Genomic DNA, 17,921 nt, shown 5'->3' with positions numbered 1-17,921 from the left:
AAAAAGAAAGAAGCGTGTTCGATTGGTCTCCAGTTTTTTTGTGTGGTTTTCGCAGTTTTCGAAGCATCCGCGGGCGTGTAGTGGTATAAAAAGGAAAAAAGATTTGGAATTCAGTGAAGTTTAGAGAAAATAACGGAATTTTGCATGAATTTCATAAGTTTAGCTTGTAAATTTCTTCTTCATCTTTGATGTGTTGCTATGCATTTCGTTTGCCGGTCACTCTTCAAACGTCAGTTTTTCCCGTTTTTCCGCGATGGGCTCTGACGGAACTCACCCTGTCATATATGAGTGCCTGACAGTTTCGACACAGTGATGCGAAATCACATTATTTTTCGACGAGGTGTTTTGTTTTGTGCATAATTGGTCATAAATAATTGATTCGATTAATTAAAGCGTTATGAGAAGTTTTTGGTGCGTGCATCGTGTGGAAGAGTGAACAAGAATAAGTTCTGGTGGGATCTTTTCGGGAAATTTTGTTGCTGCTGATGCTGAGGAGGACACTGCGAAGATCCCGAAGGATCGTGTCCGCTTCTGCCAAGAAAATCATTCCACAAGATGCATCCTTACAGCAGGATGTGTGTCGGATCAGCATAAGCAAGATCAAGCTGTCCGTGTTTGGAACTCGCAGGTGACCATCCGAACAATTACGACTGAAAACGGATGGCAACATCCAGTTGCTTAGAAGCAAAGCAGCCGACAGAGAGGGTTACCGGAAATTCCAGAAACTTGGTGAGATCTATCCAAATTGAAACTTTCAAAATTTGCCTATTTATCAACAACCATTAAATACGCGCTAATCTCATTTTTGCCTTATGAGATTGGAAGTCTGAAGATAGTTCGAGGACTTTTCTGGTTCTTGGTCTATGTTTGGACGGGGCCGGACAATGCCCAATGACCTCGGAATTGGACCGCAAGGAGCTCTGCCATTCTGTCCGGGACTGCGATATGCTTTATCTGCATAAAACAAGTCTGATACAGATTATACTTTCCCATAATTTCGTAGCCGACCTACGGATATTGGATTGGTTAAACACACACACACACAGTAATAAAAAAAATGGTATTCCTGTGTTATTTACCCCTGCTCGGGTTAATAGCTGGCGGCGGTTGGACTCACAATTCAAAGGTCGTCAGTTCGAACCCTAAGGTGGAAGGTCCCTTGAAGTAGAAAGAGGTATGGGTGGTCTCTCCATTCAAGCCTTTGGACTACATAGAAATCTTCGGATAGTCGAGCTTATGATAATCGCACTCGCTTGGTTGAGTTTTTTTAACTAGGGAAGAATGATTTCTAAAATAGTTGAATTGCGTTTTCTTTTACAATTTTTACACTTCATTTGCAAAAAAAAAAATTTAAAATTTTATGTAAATAACCAGTAGTTTTTATAAGTATAATATATTACGCTTTATTGTTTTCGTTACCAAATTCCCTCCTCGTCTAAAATAATGCCTAAAATGACAATTTAAATAATATATCGAACAAGCATCGACCTTTGAATAAAAATAAAAAAAAACTTTCCATCCACGATAACAAACTCCACAGCCCACCTCCATCCTTCAAAGTCATAGCTAAAATAATACATTTACAATTGAATGCACGTGTCCTCCCCTCCCTAGGACGACCACATGTAAAAGTACGTCTCCTGCCAGTGCGGAATGTACGACAAAATCAAATTACTAACGGTTCCCACCAGTGGCACATTGTTCCCGATCGCGGTCAACAGTCCGGCGATCTTCTGCTTGCTGTACCGATCATAGAACGGCGACCGCATCAGGTACAGCAGCATCGAAACGCACCGCCGGGACAGTTCCTGCTTCTGGTCGCGGGACAAATCTTCCCGCTTCTTGTAGTACAGCCGCAAACTGGCGACGTCGATGGCCAACGCCACCAGGTACGACTTCCAGCTGTCCATGCCGTACCGCCGGACGCACTCCAGGTGCACCATCGGCTTCAGGATGTACATCAACTCGGCGGACCGGATGAACCGACCCTCGTACTGGGCCGGGTAGACCGCCGTAACTTCGTGCCGCAGCGGTTTCCACGAGCGGGCTACGACCGGAGGGGCTCCGTCCACCTTGCGCATTACCCGTCCGGAGCGCTTCAGCAGAACGGTCTGGTTGTGGTCATGGAATGTACCGGCAGCGGCAGCAGCCGTCTCTGCACCGTTAGCTTCTGGCAAGGACTCGGCCAGGTTGCGGCGGTCCAGCGCCGGGATGGGAGGGTTTTTGACGATTTTGTTGCCCCGACAGCAAAGCGTTAGGATGAGGCGCCCGATGCATCTGGAATGGGAAGGAGGTGAGGTTCGTTCAATTTATTTATCATATGAATTTTGAACAATTAACATTAAAAAATATCTTTTCTCCCATCAATGATGCAATACTTTAGATTATTTTATTTTATTTTTGTATCTTATTTTTGCTATCAACTGAGGATTCTGACTATCGAGTAGGAGTCAACTTTTACATTATGATGAGCTCAGCTCAGCAATCCCTCGCTTCCCAGCTGACTTCTTATCGTGAGTGTGAGTATATCTGGTATATCTCCATAATCTGCTAAGCCACTGATGCCAGTTTGGTTCTTCGTGTTTCAGGTGTTCACCGAAGCGCTACTTTCCATTTTTATCTACACCCATTTCGGCACGCGACATGAAGCCTTTCCGAGGGTTTCGTAGAACTTGTTGCAACTTCAATCTTCTTATAACAAACTTACTTGATCGTCTGCACCACCACGATGAAGAACCACCTTCCCCGGGCTCCCCACACCTTCTTGGCCGAGAGCTCGATAAACACCTCGCAGTACTCGAGCGTCGTCAGGGCCGTCTTGATGTATTTGGCCAGCTGCGAGGAATCGGTCCCGGCTACCGCCGCCACGGCCCCCAGATTGGCCCGCTCGATGATCCGATCGTTGAAGAACACCAACAGATTGGACAACGAATACACCAGCTCCGACACGGCGGAAGATTTGTTGATTTTACCGGCGATAAAGTAGGACAGCCACTTCACAGTCATCTCCACGTCGCCCAGGGCGGACGGATTGCCGGACACCCATTTGACGTACTTTTCGTACAAATTGCGCAGTTCGAGCGTGGCCATCGCTGGGCCAGTACCGGGGACAAGTGGTTCTGCGAAGCCGTCTGGAAGATTGCAGTACGGATGTTAACTTGCGAAGAAAAAAAAAAGATGAATATTTTGCCTACCTCGATGAAGACTGCCCTGAAGTCGCACTGATGATGTTGTTCGCGGCAGAGAGCAAAGGTGAAAATGGTTTAATGTTATGTATTTACATGCGGGGACGATCTTTTCCTTGAATGACAGAGGGAACTAACGGTATACGACACTGGAGAACGTGAAGTTGTTCTTGAATGAAGCGATTCTGTCAGTCGTACGGTTTCCTATCCCCTGCCAGGCAGACGCATAGCGGGAACACGCGTTAATTTGAAGTACTTTACGTATCTTTTTAACGTTAGATACAGTTTTAATGAATATTCTTCTCTATTCTACCAAATTTTTTATATGTGTTTCTTTTTTTTTAAATAAAAAAATCGTTATAAAAAGAGGGGTCAAAAACATTGAAAGAAAATTTGTAAAGAAGTCATATTTTTTTCATAATTTATTTCACCTAATCTTAGGAAGTCAATAATTTTAAAGCAAGTCTCTATTGCTGCCTAATAGATACATATATACTCAACCCCGGGTGGTTGGACACTTTTTCGTTTGACACTTTTTGCCTTCCTCACCTCAATGAGGAAAGGCTATAAAATCACTCGAAAAATGAACTACTTTATTCGACCTCGTAGACCCACCTTAACGTATACCTATCGACTCAGAATCAAATTCTGAACAAATGTCTGTGCGTGTGTCTGGATGTGAGTCCGTGCACCGAAAAATATGCACACGATTATCTCCGGACTGGCTTAACCGATTTGGACCGTTTTGGTCTCATTCGATCCGTCTTGGGGTCCCACAAGACTCTAGGTAATATTATGAAGTTTAAAAAAGTACTTCAGAAGTTATGCTAAAAAAACGATTTTAGCTAAACTTCGGAAGATTGTAAAAAGGGTGGTTTTTGTAAGAAAACCTTTAAAAAGACCTTTCCAACGCGTTGAAAAGATTGAAGATCTGATCATCCCCATCAAAAGTTATGAGCACTTAAATGTTATTTATACACTTTTTTGAGGCCGGATCTCAAATATTTTGATGAAAAAGTTATCCGGATCTATCATGCGACCCATCGTTGGATAGGTAATCAAAAGACCTTTTTAACGAGCCCAAAATATTGAAGATCTGACAATCCTATCAATAGTTATAAGTACTTCAGTGTTTTTCATACACATTTTTTGAGGCCGGATCTCAGATATTTTAATAAAATAAGTGTTATTTATACACTTTCTTGGGGCTGTGTAGTGTATTCATTTTATGCCACCAACCACATAAAGGTGGATTAAGTAACGTTTTTAGTTTATACCCCGTTGGTTGGTTAAAGTCAAACTAAAAAGTGACGAACTCTAAAAGTGGTGTCAAACTAAAAAGTCACCCCACTCGTTTGACAATAGTGTTAAAAATAATAATATTTCATAGACTCATAGATTCACAAATCAATTTTCGAAAATTCGAGTATTCTGAGAGCAGACTGAGATTGCATTAAAAAAATATATTGTTAGGTAAATTTTAATACTTGAAGAAGGTTTAGCTTGAATTTAATTCTGCTGCGGTAAAAATTTAATTTTGTTTCTGAGAGCTCCACTTTTGATATATATATATATATATATATATATATATATATATATATATATATATATATATATATATATACAGCAGTTCCATATGAAAGTTAAAGAAAAAAATAAAAGTGCTTCGATTTGGCTCAAAATTTTTCTGGGGTTCCTTGGCCAAAATAATTAGACCCGTATTTTTTTGTTTGGCCATTAGGGTGGCCTACGTCGTGTTAGGGTGGTCCGAAAAATGGCCATTTTCGTCGATTTTCACAAAAACCACTTTTTTTCAAAAAATCATAACTTCGCTCCATTCCAACCGATTTTAGCTGTGTAGGGTGCAAATGAAAGATGATAAGTTGGACTTCCAAGAAAAAATAATGTGGATTTTCAAAAATCTAGCCTAACATTTGAAAAAGTCTAATGAAAACATCAAATGCCGTTTTGACGGTGTCTGGACCAAAGAGCCTATATCTGAAAATATTTTTAACGGATTCCTCGGACAATTTTACATAACATATCAAAAATTGGGCGAGGTTCATTAACAGGATTCAGAGATATGATTTTTTGAAAATAAAATCCGGGCTTTTCGACGCGTCGCGCGCGAAAACGGGAGATTGACGAAATCGGCAAAAAATCAACTTTTTTCACTAAAACTGCGATAACTCGAAAATTTCAGCGATGACCTATAAATGTTAGGGTACCAAAAGTTGCGTATTTCAATTACGAAAATTTTGGTACCCTAACATCTATAGGTCATCGCTGAAATTTTCTAGTTATCGCAGTTTTAGTGAAAAAGTTGATTTTTGCCGATTTCGTCAATTTCGTTTTGCGCGCGGCGCGTCGAAAACCCGGATTTTATTTTCAAAAATCATATCTCTGAATCCTGTTAATGAACCTCACCCAATTTTGATATATTATGTAAAATTGTTCGAGGAATCCGTTAAAAATATTTTCAGATATAGGCTCTTTGGTCCAGACACCGTCAAAACGGCATTTGATGTTTTCATAAGACTTTTTCAAATGTTAGGCTAGATTTTTGAAACTCCACATTATTTTTTCTTGAAAGTCCAACTTATCATCTTTCATTTGCGCCCTAGACAGCTAAAATCGGTTGAAATGGAGCGAAGTTATGATTTTTTGAAAAAAGTGGTTTTTGTGAAAATCGACAAAAATGGCCATTTTTCGGACCACCCTAACACGGCGTAGGCCACCCTAATGGCCAAACAAAAAAATACGGGTCTAAGGCCAAGGAACCCCTTTTGAGCCCGATTTTTTTTTTTCTTTCATATGGAACTGCTGTATATATATATATATATATATATATATATATATATATATATATATATATATATATATATATATATATATATATATATATATATATATATATATATATATATATATATATATATATATATATATATATATATATATATATATTTTTCAAACATTGCGTTACAGATAATCAAGCAATTGGTTTTGTCGTTCTAAAGATTTTGCATAAAACATTTTTTTAAAATTGAAATCCAAATTATCAACTTATTTGATATTTCAGTTGTAACCTTGGTTGTAATCTTCAATGCTTTCTCTGTTTTAACGTGAAGACTTCCATCATTGTCAGGATTTTGTGTTTAAAGATATAAATTTGCGTCGCTTTCAATATTTTAGCAAAATTCCTTCTACAAGTTGTTTAGAATAGGGCCATACACATGCTGATTTCTTTTGGTTACGATTAATCCATTGTGGAAATCGTCATTAATCAATGATTGCCAACTAGGACGTCAATGACTGTGCCACAAAATTATATAAATTTTGAAGCACAATTGATTTAGATCAAAAATTCCTTCAGTGGTTTCAAGAAGGCAACAACCGGCACATGCTGATTCCTTTTGGTGCAGAAATTCGTTAAATTGAATTCAAGAGCATTTTAGAGTGATGATCAATTTTCTTCGAAAATGATCAACGGCTTCACCTTAAATATCTGCTTGGGATTTTTTACTAACATGACAATTTTATTCAATCATCCAATTCGGCGCCCTTGGTGGACGCCAACTGCGTCAACCCCTAGGTACGGCTCTGCTGAGAGCGATATAAAGAATCACAAAAGTACTTTCTAATGCGCAAATTTATTATAAAAAAAGTAAAGCATGGAAAAAGTTAAATGCAAACTCAAATTTATAAATTCATAAACTAGATCAAGAAAAAATATTCTTTTGCAGAGGTGGGTTGGCGTGTGAATGATTTCCACACATATCTTGCATAACTAAAAAGCTTTAAAATCATAAGCTTTTACTATTTTTTTCTGTTTGGTTGAAATTCCGTTATTTGGTCTTTATGTTTTTAATGTTCAATGTTCAATTCAGTTTTTTAATCTATAAACAGTTTGTTATTCTTCGAATAATCCAGGGTTGCGAATAAACGAGCGAGCCAGAAGCCGTGTTCGCTCGTTCATGAGCATGAGGATTTAACAGGTAGCTCGTGCTCGCTCATGCTCATCGCATGCGCTCGCGCTCAATGAGCGCTCATCAGTAAAGTAGGTAGATTTGTAGTATTGTTGATGAATCTGGCGCAGGCCAATTGGATTGCCACTTTTGAAGATAATTTATCGCGAAAAAGGGACTTGAACTCATCTAGTGCTGTCAGCTAATTGATTTTTTCAGAGCTTGATAAATAAAAATACTAGTTTGAATTAAATTCCCGATAAATGAAAAATGGCTGATTCCCAATTAAGGTGTCTTGGTTTGCTTGGAATTCCAGACAGTCTTTTTAGCTTATTTAACTTTCAAATTTAGAGTAAACTTTCAAGTAACGGATTTTTAGGTATTAAATAAGCTGTTAACAGGATGGCAATCGATTTTTTATATTATTACATGTTTTTACTTGTGAGCACGCTCATTTCTCATCTATTTCTTTGGATCGACTCCAACATATAAAAAAGTTGATGTGAAATTCATCTAAGACACAGATTTGACATTTATTGTGCAAAATTATTTACAAGTAATTGATTAAATAAGATGAGATGCCCAGGAATTAAAACATGACGTAACGTATTAACAAGAAAATATTTGTGTGTTCCTTAAAAGATACTTTTTCAGCTTTATTAAAAAGTTCACTTTCACGTGTTCCCCTTTTATCATCTTTTTTTCCCTTTTATCACCTTTTTTTAAGACATCACACCGTCTTTTCAGACTGAATTTACTAACTAACGGGACAAACACAGAACACCCAGGAGCGGCCGTGGCTAAATGGTTACGGTGTTCGCTTTGTAAGCGAATGGTTCTGGGTTCGATGCCCATCTGCTCCCAACGAGAAAGTTAAGAACACATAAATTTGAAATGGTGAATATGAACGAAAAATCTAAGTCGCTCGAGGCGGGGTTCGATCCCTCGTCCTTTGGATTGGTAAGCAAAAATGCTAACCACTAGGCCATAACGACTTGGTGAGCGTGGACTGGAATTAGGAATACTGTTACAGAGAGCGAGTTGTGGCGCTATAACCACGGCAAATAGTGTCCAGGGCATTCGTGGAAATACAATGTCCCATCCCAGAGGGTCCCGGAGTACCAAACATTCTTAGCATGGTGCTCCCAACGAATACAACCAAATCTCGGAGCGTATGGTGGTGTGTCCCCACGCTTCTTCCTCCCCTGTCGATTCAGAATTGTGTTGTTGTTCGAACACTCAGTGCTCAAACTCAACCCAATTACGAGTCCTCTCTGCGATACGGCTTTACGCAGTAGGCCTGGCCGCTTTAACGCTTGTGATGTTTCAATGCATTCCGATGCAATGGCGCACTACAAATGTTAATAAATGACAAGAAGAGTGCTAGGCGTCATCTAACCTAAGGCACTCTCCAGGATCCCTTCGAAAGATTGGCTGCGCTAGGGTCTGATTAGATTAGATTAGATTAGATTAGACGGGACAAACACAGAACACCCAGAGGAGACACACATGAGGGATCGGCAGCCGAAGCCGCTAACCACCGCGCCACGGGGTCCTGTTTATTAATCGAATAGTGTATATTTGGAAGGTGTTATTTTGGAGTGTTGAATATTACCTCCTCAATCTTGTAATTTTACCTCAATTTAGACTGAAAAAGTGGCATTACACCTGAAAGGTGGTATAATTACACATTTTCAGAGGTAAATTACGCATTTTTCTGACACAAAATATGTACAAGGGGTACAGATGTAATAATGATTTGTTTTACTGTTAACAGATCCTAGTTCGACACCTTAACTCTGATTCCAAAACAAGCTTCAAAACAAAAATTATGAAAGATATCTTCATTCAATATTATTAAGGTAAGCCTATTCCAGCCTCCATTACCCCTTCCCGCCCAGAGCAAAATCGAGATTTTTTACGTTTTTCACCATTACTCGTAACGAGATCGACCAAATTTTAATAGTTATAAGCTAACATTCTGTGTTAACTAACGCAGGATAAACCAGGTTGAATAAATGCCAGATTGCAGAGAATTTCAACCTTGAAGACAATAATGAGTGGTGCTCTGAAGTAACCATGGACGTTAGAGGGTTAAAAAAAATCTCGAAGCTCTGCTGAAAAAAAAACTTTTATCGTTTACCCGTTACAAGTAAAAAACTACCGCTCATTTAGCTCAATGAGCACAAGTGAGCGCGAGCGCGAGCAATGAGCAATTTCGCTCATAAAATAAATTAGCAAATACGAGCACGAGGAAACGTGAGCTAGCTCGCGTAGCGCTCCTCCTCACGAATGAGCGAAAAATGCTAGCTCATGAGTGGATGAGCGCTCAAAACCGCAACACTGGAGTAATCTAAGACGGATGAGAAAATTTCCAGACTGTGTCTACAGTTTAGAGCCTTCAAACATATTGTAAAAGTACGGCCAAGTGATTCGGAAGACATTGCCAGCAAAAGATTGAAATTTGCATTAAATTAGAAGACCGGAAAAATTGTAACATTAAAGAAAACGAAACCTTAAAAATAAAGAACTCAAAACTGCATCGATTTCAGGAACTTGATGGGAAACTAAACATTTTGAAAATTAGTTAATCCTTATAGCTACACGGAGAAAAAAGAGTTCCCAAAATCGTGAACAGGCGTTCATGAAAATGGGAACCACGAACAAACTGTTCAAATTTCATGGTACGTTTTTCAAAATCGTACCATGGCATTTGAACACTTTGTTTGAGTTTCCCATTTTCATGAACGCTTGTTCACGATTTTGAGAACTCTTTTTTCTCTGTGTAATAATATTTATTTCATTGTGTGATACTTTAGTCAAATAAATAGGTTGAGAAAATATAAATAAAACATTAATCATATAGCATAGCATAGCAGCATAGCATAGCATAGCATAGCATAACGGGTCTGCACCACGCTGTAGGGGGTGCCACAATGGTCAATTCAATATTCTTAGAAAATTTGATTGCTGCCCGGTACAACCAAGAATATCTAAGAACGTAAATTTCCACACTGTGCTCCAAGGCTACGCCCATACAGTCCCGTGGGGATTTGGGAGGGGATGTTTTTGTTGTTCACTAGTGGCAAAAGTGCAGGGAACCCATGCGACTTTTAAAAGTGAACGGAATATTTTTGGGAGGTTTGGAATGGGGGTTAGGGGAATTTCATCGGGCCGATGAAAATGGTTGAGTGCGTAATGTATTTAATAATTTGAATGTTTGTAAGTGTAAATGTGAGTCTGTAGTGTATTATCTAATAAGCATATAGTTTTGTAATAATGATAAATAATAAATATAATAAATATAGTAAATAAAATAAATATAATAAATATAATAAATACAATCAAGATGATTTCAGGAAGCTGTAAAAAAACAGTTATTTAAAATATAAATGCTCCAGATGGTTCCCATGCTGTTTTAGACGGTTTCGTTAATTTAAGCAATTTGATCATATATGGTATGAGGAGATGGTATATTACAGGAAAGGAATAGGATAAGGAATAATATGAACATTTAAATAAATCATATAGTGAGTAAACAAATTTACATGTAAACATTTGATTTAAAATAATTCCATGAAGCTGTAAAAAATGAAAATAATTTTAAAACTAATACTCCAGATGGAAACACAAATAAAACAACAAAGACACAAAAATCCTAAAACGCGGCTTCGCACCTTCCACATAATTCGACATGAACACGATCACGAATACAGCACAAAAAGAGGTGATGCTATCATATAAATAAAACATTAATCATATTCGCAAATAATAACAACCAAAAATGTGTACACCAAAATTATGACCACAAAATTTAATTTTTGATTTGGAATACATATGTTCAATGTTTCGACAAGTGGCCCTGAGTCAAACAAAAAAAAACATCAAAGATTTCCCAGCCACTTACGTTCTAGTAGAATTCTAGCAGAGTTATAACAGAGCTAACAGCATGCTACACGGAGAAAAATGAGTTCCTAAAATCGTGAACAAGCGTTCATGAAAATCGGAACCACGAACAAAGTGTTCATTTCCCATGGCACTTTTTTGAAAAACGTACCATGCAATTTGAACACTTTGTTCGTGGTTCCGAATTTCGTGACCGCTTGTTCACGATTTTGGGAACACATTTTTCTCCGTGTAGGCGATATGTTCCACCACACTGTTACTGAAAATCGCACTTTGCTGAGTTCGTTTTCGCACTTTTTCATACGATTTTTTCAGTTCAACTACGATTACACTTTTTTGTGTAATCGCAGTTGAACCGAAAAAATCTTATGAAAAAGTGCGAAAACGAACTCAGCAAAGTGCGATTTTCAGTTACAGTGCATAGAGCTTTATGACGTTTCACGTACGCACACTAGCGCACCATTTGATTTTGCTGACCGGACAAAATTTAACCTCACTTTTTTGCGCACGTTGATAACTTTATTATAGCAGGATTCTTGCAGAACCAGCGCTGCCAGAATATGTCGAGATTGTGTTTTCAATTCCCGGGAAATTGAAAATCTCGAGAATCGGGCAACATAGAACAATTTTGGATGTTAAAAAAGGCACAAAAATTCCAGAAAAAAAAATGAAATACTTGAACAGTTCTTCTGAACACGAAACAATTATAAAATAGTTCAGCAATCAAAACAATGATTTGATTCAAGACTTACACTGCTCTGACCACTCAATCAACTCATTGTTGTTGAGAAAATTATGAATTTATTCTTTCTAAAACCTAATAAAAAGTAATGTATGGCGTTCAGAATCCATCGCTACCCGATCATTCTGGCAGCTCTGGTCCCTCACGTTTGCCACATGGCCGGTCGCTGGCGAGAGCTGGAGAAACTGCGCGAGAGGAAAATGCAAAGTGAGAGAAAGGAAAACATAACACAAAAGAGAGAGAGCGACGCCCGTCGTCGGCGGCAGCGCAAATGCATGAGGGAAGGAAAACTTGAAAGAGAGCGAGAGTGAGAGCGCGCTCAAGAGAGAAAATCCCATTCATTGAAATCGCGCGCGCCAACACACGTGCACGGGGAAAATCCTCTCTCGTTCTTTTCGCTCTGCGTGTGTGTGCCTTTTTGATTGGTGTGGTCAAGCAGGCCGGTATTTACCTTTGAGAGGTAATAGTTTAGAGCAGGTAGGGTCACGTGTGTAAGACATTAGAAAAAAATATGTTATTTTATTAAAAAATAGAATTTCCAATTAAAAAGTAAAGCCATAATTTTCATAAAGCCAGCAAATTTAGTTGTTGACATTTTTGAAAGAATTCTTCAACGAATCAACGTCAGAACATCCGACTTTGTTGACATATTCTATCAAAAACAGAGTATAACGAAGGCAAACCCCGCTCACCTGGTGACAGGTAACGTCCAACAACACAAATAAAGTACCGGCCTGTCCCTGTGAGCTGCCAACGTGACGCGCTCCAATGGGAAGTGTAAATACGTGTGCGGGGCTGTTTTTCGCATAAATTCGCTCTCTCCTGCCTGGTCGGGCCCAGTTCCCGAGCTTCGGCGGACAAACACAGCGGCGCGCACGGACAGAAACAGTTGTGTTCCGACAGTCACCAGTGACGGTAGCAACAGCAGCGCGGGATCGATCGTGTGTAGTCGTGTGTGTGTTTTGCTGTAAGAATATTTTTTTTCTACTTTTTCTTCTGTGTCTTTGTGTGTGTGTGTGTGAAAACTGTGTGAAATCATCTTTTTTCGGCTGAAATTTATCGCGTTTGTACTCTTTTCTTTGGCATATTCTTCGCGTAATCTTTTTTGTAAATCAAATTATTGAAACCTTCTTATTTTCATTATTCAACTATGGGATTAAATTTCCACAAAAAAAAATCTTTTCACTACAACCAACCAGGAATGCCAAAGATTGTTATATCACACTGAGAGTGTAGTGAGAAAATCTAGGAAGAAGTGTAGCAAAGTGTGCGAAAATAAGAAGTGAGAGTTATAAAAACAGACAGAGTGCCACACCAAAAAAAAAAACCGAGATCGGAAAGAACCAAAGAGAGTGGCGAAAAAATACTTGGAATAATGACGATTTTTTTCGGGTGGTTCTTTCCCTTTCTTGAAGGATAAAGGGACCCAAATAACTCGTTATCCAGATTGGAAGTTACTGCTTGATGGAATATCTACTTGTTTTAGCCCGCTTGGCAAATGTCAGGGAATTCATGAGAATATGCAGTTGGAATGTCGTCATTTGTTGTTACGGACTGATTTTCATATGATTTGTGAATTCCGCGATGAATATTTATCTTGATTGTTGAAAGAATAAGTACTGCTTTATTTATTACGTAAAACTAAGATTATCTACAATTTTTGTGAACCAGCAACTATATTCAATAAACATTTGAATTTGGCAATAAAATGCATAGTGCAACTGGTAAAAATTATGAATATAGAAAATTAAAATAATAAACTAAGGTTTCAACCATTTAATGAAACAACTATTTAAAAATGCTCAAATATATTGTTAAACTCTTTCAATCATGCACCCAAACGAAAAATATATCTCAAAATCTGCAACAGTGGATTTGCTGCAGAAAATGTTATATTTTATTACATTTTTTGCAGCAAGCCCATAGAGCATTTTTGCCCGCGTGTAAACACGTCAGCGATCTGCAGTTCTCACCAACACATAGAATGCTGGCGCGTCTTCGAGCAACACTATAGAGGGAACATTATGTTCGCGTTCTGTCCCTCACCATTCATCAAGCGTCCATGGCGCGGTGGTAGCGTGTCGGATTAGCAACCTAGAAGTTGATGGTTCAATCCTCGTTCTGTTATGATTTTTTTTCTGCAATACAATCAATCTGCCGTCGGTAATGTCGATAATTGTCGGTAACGGGCAAAAATGTCATACCCCTATATCGCAAAAAATGCATGAGGACAGTTTTCATGCAGATTCTGATATACTTTCATGCTGCCATGCATCAAAATCATGCGACCGCCGGTTGGGTGTGCTAAAATGATTTAAAGAGATTTATGCTGCTCGCACATATTTGGTCATAGAAACCTTGAACTATTTTTTATTTCGTTTCTTGCCCTATATTTTTTCGAGGGGTGTGAACGACATAGACTTTGGCAAATATTTGCAACGACCTTACAAGAAAAATACCAAAAAGTTATAATTAATATTGTTTTATAAACTTTATTTATTTTTAAATGTAAAATAAAAATGTCAAAATTTTAGACACTCCCGTAACTTTTTTTTTGCAAAAATATCTCCTCTCTGACATGAATAAAAAAAATTGCCAAACTAGAGTAAATGTGTAAAGCCAATGTTATTACGCATTTGTTTCAAAATGTTTAAATTCGGGTGCTAAATTTCGCTTTTTGTTTCGAATATTTTTAATATCTAAAATTTCCAGCTCGTTGTATTATATTTCATTAAATTTTTATTTTGTGAATAATAATTCTACTTCAAAAAACGAAAATATTTTGTTTTGAGTTTTTTAACTTTTAAAATGCACTTGTATTCATTGAAAAAAGGGCAATCGATAGTAAACTGACCCTTAATGTTTTCCAATGCTTGATTTATCAACACGAAAAAAAAATAATCACAAACATATTTATAATAGAAACGAACATTTTTGACAAAACAAATGGGTCATTCTCCGCCAACTCACACAGCATTTGCCCCGACCCCTCTTCGATTTGCGTAAAACTTTGCTTTAAGGGGTTATTTTGGTTCCTGATCACGAATCCGAGGTCCATTTTTCGATATCTCGTGACGGTGGGGCGGTACGACCCCTTTCATTTTTCTGGTTTTTTACTAAGACACGTTTTTCAGTGATTTGTAGCTCGCAACCGTGAAGAGATAGAAATTTGGTGTCAAAGGGACTTTTGTGTAAAATTAAACGCCCGATTTGATGGCGTACTCAAAATTCCGAAAAAACGTATTTTTCATCAAAAAAGTTAAAAAATAGTTTTAAAATCGCTGCCATTTCCCGTTACTCAACTGTCAAAAATCGTGAGACATGTCATTTTATGGGAAATTTAGTGTACTTTTCGAAACTGAAATAACCCAGAAGGGTCATTTTTCATTAAGAACAAAATTTTTCATTTTAAAATTACGTGTTTTTTATAACTTTGCAGGATTACATTTTAGAGTGTAACAATGTTCTACAAAGATGTAGAGCAGACAAAAACAAAAATTTTGATATACAGACATAAGGGGTTAGCATGTACTTTTTAAAAGTTATCAGAATTTTGCAAAAAAGTTTTTTGAAAAAGTTATGATTTTGACCATTTTTGACCAGTTTTTAGAATTTTTAACCCCTAAAACTCAATCGTGTGCTTTGGAAAGTATTTTTTTTCGGGAAGTTCAGATAATTTTGCATAAAAATGACCCCTTGGACGATTGTTGTGACTCGTGCATTGCGAGAATCAGATTTTTTTTTTCAAAACCAATATTTTTGTGATGAGTGAGTGTATCCGGTTTGTTTTTTTTTATTTTCGAAAAATCCCCACATACAAGCAGTGCACAAGCCACAACAATCGTCCAAGGGGTCATTTTTATGCAAAATTAGCTGAACTTTCCGAAAACAATACTTTCAAAAACACACGATTGAGTTTTTGGGGTTAAAAGTTCGAAAAACTGGTCAAAAATGGTCAAAATCATAACTTTTTCAAAAAACATTTTTGTAAAATTCCGATAACTCGTGAAAAATACATGCAAACCCCTTATGTCTATAAATCAACATTTTTGAGCAGTTCTCTAGGATTTCGGTCATTCGATTTTTTTTGTATTTTTTAATCCGACTGAAACTTTTTTGGTGCCTTCGGTATGCCCAAAGAAGCCATTTTGCATCATTAGTTTGTCCATATAATTTTCCATACAAATTTGGCAGCTGTCCATACAAAAATGATGTATGAAAATTCAAAAATCTGTATCTTTTGAAGGAATTTTTTGATCGATTTGGTGTCTTCGGCAAAGTTGTAGGTATGGATACGGACTACACTAGAAAAATAATACACGGTAAAAAAATTTGGTGATTTTTATTTAACTTTTGTCACTAAAACTTGATTTACAAAAAACACTATTTTTAATTTTTTATTTTTGATATGTTTTAGAGGACATAAAATGCCAACTTTTCAGAAATTTCAGGTTGTGCAAAAATCATTGACCGAGTTATGAATTTTTAATCAATACTGATTTTTCAAAAATCGAAATTTTGGTCGTAAAATTTTCAACTTCATTTTCGATGTAAAATTAAATTTGCAATCAAAAGTACTTTAGTGAAATTTTGATAAAGTGCACCGTTTTCAAGTTATAGCCATATTTAAGTGACTTTTTGAAAATAGTCGCAGTTTTTCATTTTTAAATTAGTGCACATGTTTGCCCAGTTTTGAAAAAAATATTTTTGAAAAGCTGAGAAAATTCTCTATATTTTGCTTATTCGGACTTTGTTGATACGACCTTTAGTTGCTGAGATATTGCAATGCAAAGGTTTAAAAACAGGAAAATTGATGATTTCTAAGTCTCACCCAAACAACCCACCATTTTCTATCGTCAATATCTTAGCAACTAATGGTCCGATTTTCAATGTTAATACATGAAACATTTGTGAAATTTTCCGATCTTTTCGAAAAAAATATTTTCAAAATTTTCAAATCAAGACTAACATTTCAAAAAGGCCAAACATTCAATATTACGCCCTTTTAAAATGTTAGTCTTGATTTGAAAATTTTGAAAATATTTTTTTCGAAAAGATCGGAAAATTTCACAATTGTTTCATATATTAACATTGAAAATCGGACCATTAGTTGCTGAGATATTGACGATAGAAAATGGTGGGTTGTTTGGGTGAAACTTAGAAAACATCAATTTTCCTGTTTTTAAACCTTTGCATTGCAATATCTCAGCAACTAAAGGTCGTATCAACAAAGTCCGAATAAGCAAAATATAGAGAATTTTCTCAGCTTTTCAAAAATATTTTTTTCAAAACTGGGCAAACATGTGCACTAATTTAAAAATGAAAAACTGCGACTATTTTCAAAAAGTCACTTAAATATGGCTATAACTTGAAAACGGTGCACTTTATCAAAATTTCACTAAAGTACTTTTGATTGCAAATTTGATTTTACATCGAAAAATGAAGTTGAAAAATTTTACGACCAAAATTTCGATTTTTGAAAAATCAGTATTGATTAAAAATTCATAACTCGGTCAATGATTTTTGCACAACCTGAAATTTCTGAAAAGTTGGCATTTTATGTCCTCTAAAACATATCAAAAATAAAAAAATTAAAAATAGTGTTTTTTGTAAATCAAGTTTTAGTGATAAAGTTAAATAAAAAATCACCAATTTTTTTACCGTGTATTATTTTTTCCAGTGTAGTCCGTATCCATACCTACAACTTTGCCGAAGACACCAAATCGATCAAAAATTCCTTCAAAAGATACAGATTTTTGAATTTTCATACATCATTTTTGTATGGACAGCTGCCAAATTTGTATGGAAAATTATATGGACAAACTAATGATGCAAAATGGCTTCTTTGGGCATACCGAAGGCACCAAAAAAGTTTCAGTCGGATTAAAAAATACAAAAATTAAAATTGAAGAAAAAAGACCGATTTCGTAGAGAATAGTTATTTGTTTTTGTCTGCTATACAATGTAGAACATTGTTACACTCTAAATGTAACCCTGCAAAGTTAGAAAAAACACGTAATTTTAAAATGAAAATTTTTGTTCTAAATGAAAAAATGACCCTTCTGGGTTATTTCAGATTTGAAAAGTACATTAAATTTCCCATAAAATGACATGTCTCAC

The 17,921-nt window shown here is 36.7% G+C and overlaps 2 protein-coding genes across 3 annotated transcripts in view; one reads left to right on the top strand and one right to left on the bottom strand.

The window, feature by feature from the left end:
• Positions 1 to 1,361: 1,361 nt before the first annotated feature.
• On the bottom strand, positions 1,362 to 3,373 carry LOC6054528 (peroxisomal membrane protein PEX16). Its single transcript, XM_001870393.2, has 3 exons — positions 3,195 to 3,373; positions 2,708 to 3,131; positions 1,362 to 2,277 (listed from the first exon to the last, which is right to left on the bottom strand). The coding sequence occupies exons 2-3, from the start codon at positions 3,088 to 3,090 to the stop codon at positions 1,611 to 1,613; spliced, it is 1,050 nt and encodes a 349-aa protein (XP_001870428.2). The 5' UTR covers positions 3,091 to 3,131; positions 3,195 to 3,373; the 3' UTR covers positions 1,362 to 1,610.
• Positions 3,374 to 12,613: 9,240 nt separating this feature from the next.
• LOC6047848 (glutamate dehydrogenase, mitochondrial) overlaps positions 12,614 to 17,921 on the top strand; it is a 35,516-nt gene continuing 30,208 nt past the window's right edge. For both annotated transcript variants that reach the window (XM_038250202.1, XM_038250199.1), the window contains exon 1: positions 12,614 to 12,768. The gene's annotated coding sequence lies outside the window, so the exon portion shown is untranslated. The remainder of the gene's footprint in view (positions 12,769 to 17,921) is intronic.

This window comes from Culex quinquefasciatus, chromosome 1, assembly GCF_015732765.1.
Source record: "Culex quinquefasciatus strain JHB chromosome 1, VPISU_Cqui_1.0_pri_paternal, whole genome shotgun sequence".
In the NCBI taxonomy this organism is placed as follows: Eukaryota; Metazoa; Arthropoda; class Insecta; order Diptera; family Culicidae; genus Culex; species Culex quinquefasciatus.
The sequence above is the reverse complement of the archived record's forward strand: the minus strand, read 5'-3'. Positions and strand labels throughout refer to the sequence as shown.